General features: G+C 37.8%; 1 protein-coding gene and 1 pseudogene across 1 annotated transcript; both read right to left on the bottom strand.

Moving 5' to 3' along the window:
• Positions 1-1,128: 1,128 nt before the first annotated feature.
• Positions 1,129-3,514, bottom strand: LOC101697470 (molybdopterin synthase catalytic subunit). Its single transcript, XM_004848167.4, has 2 exons — positions 2,548-3,514; positions 1,129-1,509 (listed from the first exon to the last, which is right to left on the bottom strand). The coding sequence occupies exons 1-2, from the start codon at positions 3,067-3,069 to the stop codon at positions 1,441-1,443; spliced, it is 591 nt and encodes a 196-aa protein (XP_004848224.2). The 5' UTR covers positions 3,070-3,514; the 3' UTR covers positions 1,129-1,440.
• A 3,055-nt stretch (positions 3,515-6,569) lies between these two features.
• On the bottom strand, positions 6,570-10,619 carry LOC101697099 (DNA mismatch repair protein Msh6-like; annotated as a pseudogene).
• Between the last annotated feature and the right edge of the window lie 2,014 nt (positions 10,620-12,633).

Genomic DNA, 12,633 nt, shown 5'->3' with positions numbered 1-12,633 from the left:
AAGGGATAGGAGATTAAAATGTGGTTGAAAAGTCTTTGGGATCTGGAACTTTATGGACTGGCCAATGATTATGAAATCATTGACATATTTAGAGTACTGGAGGAAATCTTGATTTTAGAGCATAATGGTGAACTTCATTTTGAATAAGCAGAGCTTGAGAGGTGAGTGAGAAATCTAAGTGGAAACATCACTGGAGGTCTGAAGCTCAGAAAAAAAGGATTCAAGATGAATCTCCCAGAGCTGTGACCTGAGATATTATTAGGCGTTATAGGGCTCAATGATTTCTTAAAAGAAACAAGTGGAGGTGAGGACCACCTGGGAAATGCATCTTGTTTGTACAGGAAAGAGAATAAAGGGAACCTAACGGAGAAGAAAGAGAGTTCTCTGCCTTCCAAGAGAAAGAGCTGCATCTCAGGGTCAAGCTAGTCTGTTCTGAAGTGTGTTATCCAAAGATACCTACTCTTCCTTCCTAGTTACTTTTTTAAAAATTAATTTTGTTGGAACACTTTTTTTTTTTACCTCTTTAAATATATTTAATTTTTATTTGTCAAATATACCTCAATAGGCTGATAACTTGTTCTTTGTATGAGACTTATATAATCAAATCTATCAAGGGAGTATATAGGCTGACCAAACAAGAACTGTATCATTTAGTATAAAAATCTTACAGAAAAGTTTTTAATGACGTCACTAATGATAAGGTTGCATTAGTATCCAGAAAAATACCCTCAAATACTTTAGAAATCATGTAATTTCTCTAATATTAATTTCCCTAATATAATTTCCTTTAACAGTCATGTTAAATTTTAAACATTAAGTAACATTTTAGCACAAACCATGTTGTTGTTAGTTTCTTAATGATTTTATGCTGACTTGTCTACTGATAATAACTAATAAAATACAACAAGTATGATGGTACAATCATGGACTAAAATATTAGAAGTCTCCATATTTTAGGTTTATCACTAAATCATGGAGTTAGGTTTTTTTAATATGTAAGTTCTGAAAATGTATAACAAACACAATAGCGGTCTGACGGTGACTTTCCAGTTCTCCCAACATTTCTACAATGCGTCCCTGATGATAACCCTATCAATGCACTGGGAATAGCAGACAAAGAGGTCTCCCTGAAACAATTAAAGTTAGTGAGGAGGGGCCTCACTTTAATATGAATTGAGTCATAATTAGAAATTAATCATGGAAGGGTATGTCTACCACAGACATCTTTCCTCACAGTTAAATGATCTCATTTCTTCCCCATCTCTAGTTCTTAGATCCCCCAAACCATTTATTTTTCCTTCTTTTTTCTTCTACTTGATCCATTGGTAAAACCTAAGAGACTGTGCTTCAGGAAACTATCTTTTCTGTAGAAGAAAAATCAAAAGATTATCAAGAATGAAAATTTGCTAAATTTAAGATTTAATGCTCTAAAATATGTGATTAATCACTGGTTGCCCAAAAACATTCTTTGTTTCTTTTCCATGATGATGATGATTCTTCATATATTTCCTAAAAAACAGAACCAATAACAGGTATTCAAGAGAGACAATTTTTTTTTTTTTTTTTGGTACCGGGGATCGAACTCCGGACCTTGCTCTTGCAGGGCAGGCAGCGAAACCACTGAGCTAAATCCCCAGCCCAAGAGAGACAATTTTAATAAATGAAAATACACTGAATAAATCAGAAAATTAATTTTACATCTATTTCAGTCCACTCATTTCAATAATCCAGTCAGTACCAACAACTGTAATAGGTACTGAGAGCAAAAAAATGAATACATATGTTCTCTACACATAAGGACTCCAACTTCAATTGAGGAAATGACCAGATGCTATTTATTATAAGACAAGGAACAACTACAGAAAAAGAAAAAAAGAACTTCATTTGGGCCAGAACAAGAGACAGCAGGATTAAGTAATACAGAGGTAGATAAAAAGTCACTAAACATACTCTTCTTTCCAAACATACCTTTGGTTCTACTTTGACAGTACTAAATATGCTTTTCCAAAGGCAGTCAGGATATTTTCATTAGCAGTGAAATTAAGTGACCACCCACAGGTGTTCTTGAACACGCCTGGCTGCACTCTGCTGTGAGCTGCTCCCCGAGGCATGTTCCGGTTTACCTGCCCACACCATCCCTCTATCTCAGATGATCTCCAAGCACAGCTGGCAAAGTAGCTGTGAAGAACTAGAATTTAGAGAATTGCAGAAAAGAGGGAAAAGAAGAACATATCGCTTTCTCTTCCTATGCTAGCCAGATTCCACTTCTATAGGGAGAGGAATCTAAATATAACTGTTCTTTTTTAATTCCAGGCTTTCTTTTTGATATTTTTGTAACAAGTTCAATCCCTTTGTTAAATTTCTCTGATTGCTTTTGAGTTCTCTGGAGTTTGCTGCCTTTTCTCAAAACAACCACTTAGCATTTTTGAGGCCTGCCAGGCCTGCCATCTGCACCTAATGAGAATAAGTCACTGGTCCCTTGTTTGCTCCATTGCATGAGATCCTGGCTCTGTTCTCTCTTGACGCTAGGGACGCACATCTCTGAACACCTGCACCTCTCCCGCTTCCCTTTTTCCATATGGGCACTTTGGCTTTTAGAGTGTCAATGGCATAACTCACATCTGCTAGAGACGCAGCCCTGTGGGCTGAGGACACAGCAATAATTATGCTTGCTTCTGACACTGGAACCAAGCCAAGTCTATGGAACACTGCTATGTGTTTTACCGGCCGTTTCTGCCTAATGTCACTACAAATTTTTCTGATTTCATTTTCCGCCATTGGTATATATGCTTCATATTCTAAACTAATGACTTTTTTCCCTTCAGAGTTATTTCTTGTAGTCCCTACAAATAAGGACACTGCACCACACACTGGAGAAATCACCAACTGTGAGACTTCATCTACTAAAAGTTTCTCGGCAGTGCATTTTATTATGTCTTTAGATTTCTCTTCAGCTTCATCCATATTTTTCCTACACGGCTGAAAAGCATTATCCTCCACTAATTGGGGGGATAATGGCAATTTCGTCTCCTGGTTGCAGCTGGAGGAGCCGATCTCCCAGCTCGACATACTCTTGACGAACAGCAAATACCACCTGATTTTTAATATCAGCCAATCCAGGATGTCAAGTTTCTATCTCTTTCCAAAGCTGCAACGCTTTTATTTCCTGTGCCACAGAAATGGTCTCTGAACGAACTCCCGCTATTTCAGCACTTTTTGCAAAATACAGTACTTCAACCTGGCAGCTGGGTACCACGCCGCCCGCGACCCCAAGGCCGAACTACAACAGAGGCGGAGTCCTGTTGGAACACTTTTGACATACATAATGACCACATTCAAAATATGGAATTTGTACCTGTACATAAAATATCTTCTTTTCCCCCCATTCCCCTGTGTTCTCTTCAGTCCATCTTTCCCTCTTCCTTTACAAAACTTTGTTTCTATTTTTTTCTTTCCATCTTTTTTATTTTTAATCCCTATTTTCTCCCTTCCTCCCTCACTCCCCCTCCTTTGTTCCTTCCCCTTCTCATTCGAAAATTTTCTTTCTACTTCCCAATATCTATCATCCATGTTAGTCCTTATTTTCACTTTTGGTTTCTCACACAAGAGAAACAATGTGATATCTAAACATGTGTGTTCAATGTATTTCATTTAAAAATATGGTCTTAAGGTGCATTTTTACCTAAAAATGTCTCTAGTTGATCCTTTATAGCAGAGTAGTAGTACACTGTGTATAAAAAAATTACATTTTCGTTATCCATTCATCTATTGATGGGCATCTGGGCCATTTCCAAGACTTAGCTATTAGAAATTGTGCTGCTATAAACATGGGTATGCATACATGGCTTTGGTATGATGTTTTTAACTCTTTCAGGAAAATACCACGAAGGGGAATAGCTGGGTCAAATGGAATCTCTAGTTTCAGTTTTTTGAGGAAATTCCATACTGATTTCCATATTGGTTGTACCAATTTACACTCTCACTAGCAGTGAAGAAGAGTTTCTTTTTTCTTACAGCCTTGCTAGCATTTGTTATTAGCTGACTTCTTGATGACAGCCATTCTTTCTGGAATAAGATGGAATCTCAGTGTTGTTTTAATCTACACCTCTTGAATAACCAGTGATGTTGAATATTTTTGCATATATTTATTTGTTGTTTGTACTTCTTCATCTGCAAAATGTCTATTCATTTCAGATGCCCTTTTTTTGGATTGCAGCTTTAAATTTGGGAGGTCTGTTTTTTTGAGTTCTTTATATATTCTAGATATTAGTCCTTTGTCTGAGGAATAGCTGGTAAAAATGTTTTCCCATTCTGTGAATTGTCTCTTCACTCTGTTAGTGGTTTCTTTTGTTGTGCAAAAGCTTTTTAATATGATGAAATCCCAGTTCTTGATTCTTTGTAATATTTCCCATGCATTCATGGTTTTGTTCATAAAGTCTTTGCCTACACCTATGTCTTTAAGAGTTCTACCTATATTATCTTTTAGCGGATTGTTTCTGTTTTAATATTTAGATCTTTCATTTCTATTTTAGTTTAGTGCATGGTAAGAGATATGGGTCTAAGTTTAATCTTCAGCATGTATAAAGTCAGTTTTCCCAGCACTACTTGTTAAAGAGGCTATCTTTCTTCCAATGAAGGTATTTGGCCCCTTTTTCAAAGATAAGGTGGTTGAGTGTCTTTAGAATTGTCTCTGCATCTTCTGTGATCCTTGGGTCAGTTTTTGGTTGTTTGTTTGGTTTGGTTAGCCAGTACCATGCAGTTTTTATCACAGTAGCTTTGCAGTATAATTTCATGTAAGGGATTATGATGCTCCCTGCCTTGCTTTTGTTGCCCAGAATTGCTTTTGCTATTCTAGATATCTTCTGATTTCAGAGGAATTTTAGGATTGTTCCCTCTACACTATTGGTATTTTGACTGGGATTCTATTAAATCTGTATAACAGTTTTAAAAGCATGGCCATTTTCACTATATTGATTCTGGCTATCCAAGAACAAAGGATATCTTTCCATTTTTAATATGCTCTTTGATCTCTTTTTTTTTTAGAGTATTGTAGTTATCAATGTAAAAGTCTTTTATTTTCTTTGTTAGATTGACTCAAAAGTATTTCATTTTTCTTGATGCTACTGTGAAAAGTACTGTTCCCTAATTTCTCCCTCAGTGAGTTTGTTATTTATGTGTGGGAAGGCTACTGATTTTGGAGTGTTGACTTTGTATCCTGCTATGCTACTGGATTTGGTTATTAAATCTAGGAGTCTTTTGGTGAAGTTTTTGGGGTCTTCTATGTAGAGTGTCATGTCATCAGCAAAGAATAATAATTTTACTTCTTTTCCTATCCTTATTCTTTTTATTTCTTTCTCTTGTCTAATTGCTCTGGCTAATGCTTCTGGCAGTATATTGAATAGGAGTGGTGATAATGGGCATTATTGTCTTGTTCCTGATCTTAGGGTGAAAGCTGTCAGTTTTTGACCATTTAGCATATTGTTGGCTGTTGGTTTGTCATAGATGGGTTTTATCAGATTGAGATTTTAAAAAAACCCTTCTAGTCCAATTTTCTGTAGGGTTTTTTATCATGAATGGGTTTTTTCCTTGATTAAATGATTTTTCTGCATCTATTGAGATGGTCATGTGGTTTTTGTCCTTGGTTCTGTTAATGTAGTATATTACATCTCTTGATTTGCATATGTTGAACCATCCCTGGGATAAATCCTACCTGGTCATCATGTATAATCTTGATGATTTGCTGTATTCTGTTTGCCAGTATCTTATTGAGGATTTTTGCATCTATCTATTAAGGAGATTGGCCTGTAATTCTCTTTTTCGGTTGGATGCTTCTCTGGTTTTGGTATTAGGATAATGCTTGCTTTCAGGAATGAATTTGGGAGTATTGCTTTCCTTTCAATTTCATTAAAGAGTTTGAGGAGTAGTGGCACTAGATCTTCTTTAAAGTTCTAGCAGAATTCAGCAGTGAATCTGTCAGGACCTGGGGTTTTCTTTGTTGGTAGTTTTTAAATTACTTTTTCAATTTCATTGGCTGATACTGAGTTATTTGGAATTTTTATATCATCTTGATCCAGCTTTGGTAAATCATATGTGTCTAGAAATCTGTCCATTTCTTCTGCATTTTCCATCTTATTAGAGTGCAGTTTCTCAAAATAGGTATTTCTTAATGACCTTCTAGATTTCTGCAGAAACCTTTGTGATCTCACCCTTTTTATTCCTAATTGCATGGATTTGAGTCTTTTCTTTCCTTTTTTTGATAGGTTGGTTGGCTAAGGGTTTCTCTATTTTATTTACTCTTTCAAAGAATCAACTCTTTGGTTCATTGATTCTTTGTATTGTTTTCTTAGACTCAATTGCATTATTTTTGCTCTGAGCTTTATAATTTCCTCCCTTGTACATGGTTTGGGTTTAACATGCTCTTCTTTTTCTAGAAGCTTGAGATTCAACATTAGGTTATTTATTTGAGCTCACTCTTTTTTTCCATTTTTAAAAAATAAAGTTTATTAGATCATAATGTTGTTTGAAGTTACCACCTTTGTCAAAAATCAGTGCAAAGCTTCCAATGTAGTCTATAATTCCGTAATCAGAGCCAGCAACTTATGGAGAGCTTCAGCATCAGTAGACAATATTTCACTAGCCAAGCAGACTTCTAGAAATAGTCATAGTGACTGATTCATCTTCTCAAATTCCCTTGCTTCTCTACGTCCCTTTTGAATAACTTCTTCTGGGAGATTAGCTAGCCTTGCTGCATTAAAACCATAGCTCTTAAGACAGTCTTCTTTAATGAGTTTATAAAGGAAAGTAATAGACTCCTGACTTGGGTCTTCACATTCATTTTCTACCATGCATGCCCTATGTCCTAGGTGCATAGCAACATTTTTAGAATCCTCTACTAATGAATGGTAGTGGGTAGAAAACAATGTACTATATCGTATGGTCTCAGCAAGTTCTTTAACAACTGCATCTGCTATTGCTGTCCCATCAAATGTTGCAGTACCTCTTCCTAATTCATCCACAAGCACCAGAGAATGTGCTGGTGCATGCCTAAGTATGCGGACATTTCTGCTCAATTCAACAAAAAAAATGTTCTTTCACCAGACATTATTCTATCTCAGGCACCAAGTCTAGGAAACACTCTATCAACTGGTGTGAGCCTACATGCTTCAGCAGGTATGTAACGACCCATCTGGTCCATTACAGCTAATAGTCCAGCCTATCTTATGAGTGTAGACTTGCCCCTCATATTTGGTCCAGTAACAAGTACACAATAGGCTTTGCTATTTTCCTCTTGTTGCTCCTCATAGCCTATTAGAATAATATCATCATCATTAGGAATAATATCATCTCCAAAAAAGTCTTCATAATGCAGGGATGTTGTGATCCTTTAAGCTCTTCTCCTGGTAACAGAATTACTGGCCAACACATAGGACCATCACCCCCTTGACTAGAGTTAGCAAGGCACAATAAGACATCCAACACTGAGATGCAATTGACAGCACACTGCCAGACCTTGTAATTTTTATCAAAGTTGTAGAACAGTCGTCACATGCACTCTTTCAAAGATACATTTCTACATTCCTCAGTGTTGATCAGATTGGCCAACTTCTTCTCAATAGTTTTGGTCTAATATCATTTCCAGCCCTTTTTGGTAGATTTCAATTCATATTCTTCTGTCAAATTACGGGTAGTAAAACTCCCTGGAATTTCTAGCTGGTAATGGTTTCTACCAATCCCCCAGTATACTATAGTCCTACAGACAATTTGACCACGCTGTTTGTCTAAATATTCTAGGAGGCTCTGTTCATTTTCTCTTATGTCAGCAAGACCCTGGTCATAATCTGAGTCAAATCCTGCTTTGGCAGTAATTAGTCCCATCCTTCAAGCCTTGTCATGGTCAAAGGCTGTATCCCATCAGTTCAGTTCTGCAGTCAAATCAGGAAAGTGTTTTTCAAGATTTTTGGTCTGAAGAGTAACGACTTGCTTAAGGATTTTAGACTTAAACTCATCAACAACTTCTTCCTTAATCTCTATAATTCTACACATTATTTTGAATCCTTCTAGAGCAGAAAGAAAATCAATAATCTTTTTTTGCTGTATGTAGTTTCCTCATATATGATAGCCCTACTATCAGAGTGGTTCTTTCTTTTTAGGGGACATCCAACATTATGAATTTTACTCAGTAGCCTCTCAAGATCTGGAAGCTTTTTTAGAAGGTCTGCAACTTCAGAGATTTTGTCAGGCACATCCAAGAGGTCTTTTACTACATCTAGGCCATCACTGATAGCAAACGGGCTACAGAATGGGGCACAAAGCCATTGTTTTAGGAACTGCTTACCAAAGGGAGTATGGCAAATATCAATCCTCTCTAACAGGGTCCCTTCAGTGGAACCATTTGTCCCATTCAGGAAAATCTCCAAATTGTTTAAGGTCACTGCATCTAGCACCATTCATTGATTGGCTTTAGTAAAAATAGCACCAGGTCTTGTACTGACCATATCAGTATCCAAGGGTATATATTCTTCAAAATTAGCCATTGATAAAAGCTCTTGATCAATAAGGCATTTTTTGAGGTAGAAGACACAACCACCTAGAGCAGCAAGACCCAGTTCACTCTTCTGTCCTGGTGTCAACCCAGTGGAATCTGAGGTCATATCTTTAATGACCCTGGGTAACATCACCCCAGTGTCCTCATTTAGCTTTTCAGTAAAATATCCTTCCTCAAGAAGAGTTCTCAAAGTCTTGGTTTCATCCCCAAATTGGGAGCCTAGTATCAGACCTTCCTGATGAGAAGAGGATAATGTTCCTTTCAGAATTGTCTTAGTTTCCACTGAGAGATTTCCTTTCTCAAACAAGACTTGTACTGGAGGACAGTGTGCCACAATTGTCCTAAATCTGGAACAATGGCGATCATCTGAAAACTGACCTATGAAAAACTTTCCTAGTGAAGTATCAACAAAGCACACACCATATAGTCGAGTGTGGCCAGAAGAATCTTCCTCTTTTTCTTTGATGTTTACTATAGTTCTCAGAAGGGTCACCTTCAAGTACACTGTAGGTCTGTGTACCCTTGGTAATGATCCTACAAATCTCCCTCCTCACCACTTTATCGTACTTAGATATATGGGCCATCTTTCTGCACCACACCTCCATCATTTCTGGAGTTTCAGTCTATTCTACTCGAGCTACTTTATAACCCTTCTGCACCAGGGCATCTGAGTATCGGCCAAATGCTATTTCGGGAAAACCAGAATGGGCCCAGTTGCCTTTCATAAATACCAGCCCCAGTTCATTGACTCCAATAAGAGCATCCATGTAGTACAGTTCATAAAATTTCCACACCTTATAAAAGATGACAAAATCAAAGTTCTGAGACTTAATCTGCCACCACTTCCTCATCCAGGAGTATAGGAATTAAGGAAATCTTCAGGACATTAAGTGTGGATGCATCAAAATCAGGGTGAGCGGGGTACCTCTTGTGCTCATCTCTTCTTTTTTCCTTCTTAAGCCTTTCTAAACTTTCATGATACCAGACGATGGAGCCACTACTGTCATTACCTCCTCCACTGCCTTGGGCTTAGGCTCCAGAATTCTGAGGGGCAGAGAAAGCACTCACAGTATTCTTGGTTTCTGATAAAATGCCAGTTCCTCATTTGGTGGTTGAGGATGTTTCCTTCTTTGAATTATTCTTTTTAAAACCAGTCTTTCTGATCCCCATTTGCTTCCGCTTTGGAACAACTTTGACAGGGCTATCCAAACCTTCACTCTCACTATCCTCTACTCCACTGCTTATTGCATCACTGCTTCCCTCCTCCTTACCATCTGGCTTGAATTCTACATCAGAGCCACCAATGTCACTCTGAGTCTGATATGACCCTTCTTTTTTTTTTTATCTGACGGCTACTTCACCTGGATCCTTGTACCTTAGGCTGCACTTCCTCTTTACTCTCAATTTCATTATCTTCTTCACTCTTCTCTGACGCGTAAGTTGCACCTGCCTCCATCTCTTCCTCTTCTGACTCTGAGGGCTCATCACACACTGCCTATTCAAGTCTCTTAGTCTTGTCTTTATTTAAGGCTTCATCTGCATGGTTGGATTGCTCTGAGTATATCAGGTTTTATAAAAATGACCTCCCTCCTGAGCGTCCTTACATTTTGAACCTGTGGATGGTTGTAATAGCCTTTTGCTAACCCAACCCCCTGTTGGGCTGTCATCAAAAAGCTGTACACGAACCCGGACTGACTTCCCTTTCTCACAGAAGCATGTTCCATCAAAGGGGTGGTTGGTTGTAAACCAGGCAAGGCCACCAGGGGTAGCCCTCCATCTTGGCCCCGACCAAGTCTCCTGGTGAGAAATTACAAGAACTTGTGGGGGTCACAGGCTCTGCCAACCGCAGCAGCCCTCTGTTCAGGTTCTTGGCCTCAGGCAGTGACACAGAGACCTCCAAAGGCTGGGGCCCAGGCCCAGCATCGCTCTGGTCCGCATCCCTGCCAGGAGCAGGGGAGGCCCACAGGCTTCGTTGCCGCTGCCTTCGTGCAAGACCTTGGCCTGGCCCTTGTTGGCTTTATTCAACGGCCTGAGACTTGGAGAAGAAGCTGTACAGAGTGCTCTGTCATGACATAGCAACAGTGGGCAAAACCCAAACATTTAATCACGTGGGCATCTCCTGCTAACAGGAAACTACTCTGTTTTATCTTCAATGTGGGGGTTCACTGCTATAAATTTCCCTTGTAGGGCTTTCATTGCATTCCATAAGTCCCAGTACATCATATTGGCTTTATAGTTTAATTGTAGAAACTGCTTATTTTCTTCTTTAATTTCATCTGTGACCCACTGGTTGTCCAGAAAACTGTTATTTAATTTCCATGAGTTTATGCAGTTTTTGTGATTTCTTTTGTCATTGATTTCCAATTTCATTGTACTATGATCTAATAATATGCATGAAATAATTTTAATTCCTCTGCATTTACTTAGGCATTTTCTATGAGCAGTACATGGTCTATTTTGAAGAAAGTCCCATGTGCAGGTTAGAAGAATTTTTATTCTGTTGTTGTGGGGTGGAACACTCTGTAGACATCTACTAAGTCCATTTGTTCAAAGATTTGATTCAGCTCTGATATTTCTTTGTTGATTTTTTTCTCTATTTGATCTATCTATTGGTGACAGTGGTGTATTGAACTCTCCTATTACCATTGTATTAGTGCTTATCTGATTTTTTCGTACCCATTAATGTTCGTTTTATATAGTTGGGTGCACTGGTATTTGGTGCACATATATTTGTGATTGTTATCTCTTCCTCTTGTATTGTTCTCTTAACAAGTATATAGTGACCTTCTTCATCACTTCTGATAGCTTTTGGTTTGAAATCCACTTTGTTTGCAAATACAATAGCTATCCCGGCTTTTTTCTGGGTTCCCGTCACATCGAGTATTGTTTTCCATCCTTCAACTTTCAGTCGATGCATTTTTGTTTTTTAGTTAAATGTATTTCTTGTATATAGCATATTGTTGGTTCTTGCTTCTTGATCCATTCTACCAATCTGTTTGATTGATGAATTAAGACTATTTATGTTGATGGTTATAACTGATGCGTATTGACTTATCTTTGTCATATTACTTTCCTGTTGTTGGTTCCTTTTCTTTGCCCTTTGTTTAATTGCTTGCTTTGCCTGGTAGATTCATTCTATTGGGATTCATGGAATTGCTGTCTTGTCTTTTTCTAGAATATCCCTCAGAACTTTTTGAAGTGCTGATTTGGTGGTTATGGATTTCTTCAGATGTTCTTTATCATAGAAGTATCTTATGTCTCCATCACTTTTGGAAGATGATTTTATGGAGTACATCAATCAGGGTTGCAGGTTGTTTTCTTTTAGGGCTCAAAATACTGGACTTCAAGCTGTCCTTGAATTAAAAATTTGTGTTGAGAAGTCTGCTGTGATTCTGATTGATTTTTCTTTATAGGTGATTTGTTTCTTTTCTCTAACAGCTTTTAATATTCTGTTCTTGTGTTGAATTTCTGGAATCTTGACTATAACATGCCTTGGTGTAGGTTTTTTCTGATCATGGCTAATTGAAGTTCTCTATGCTTATCTGTATGTCAAATTCTTTTTCCATGCTTGAGATGTTTTCTGCTATTACTTCTGTGAACAGTTTTCTTATGTCCTTTTTGCTATATTCTGATTTTTCATTGATTCTGATTAACATTATGTTATTCTTCTTTGCATCATCTAGCCTAGTCACTTTTATAGCCTGGTTTTATAGCTAAACCTTCTTCTACCTCTTAAAACTCAGTTTCTGTATCTGTAAAACAAAAGTAATAATCGTAACTATATTCCAGAGTTGTGGCAAAGATATAGCAAGGCAAGGAGTAAGATGTCTGGCATGAACTACCCTTATTATCATTATCTTGGTAGCTTTTCAATGCTGTGACAAAATAACAGAAAATCAATTGAAAAGGAGGATTTATTTTGGCTCCCAGTTTCACAGGTTTCAGTCATGGTTGCTTGGCTCTGTGCCAAAGCAGAACATGATTTGGAGGAGCACATGGTAAAGCAAAGTGGTTTACCTCATCGTTTCCAGAAAGTAGAGAGGAAGAGTCTGGGGTCCTCATATCCCCTACAATGATCTAGCTTCCTT

Source organism: Heterocephalus glaber, unplaced genomic scaffold (assembly GCF_053883595.1).
Source record: "Heterocephalus glaber isolate CG9 unplaced genomic scaffold, H.glaber_assembly_v1.0 deba00001481, whole genome shotgun sequence".
NCBI classification, from domain to species: Eukaryota; Metazoa; Chordata; class Mammalia; order Rodentia; family Bathyergidae; genus Heterocephalus; species Heterocephalus glaber.
This window is presented reverse-complemented; position numbering and strand designations above follow the sequence as displayed.

What these genes read in the sequence shown, in the direction of transcription:
- LOC101697470 (XM_004848167.4), bottom strand. Translation starts at nt 3,069, where the DNA reads ATGTCGAGCTGGGAGATCGGCTCCTCCAGCTGCAACCAGGAGACGAAA. An exon ending in GAAGCGGGAGAGGTGCAGGT is followed by an intron (nt 1,510 to 2,547) that starts GTTCAGAGATGT and finishes TCTGTTTTTTAG; the next exon opens with GAAATATATGAAGAATCATC.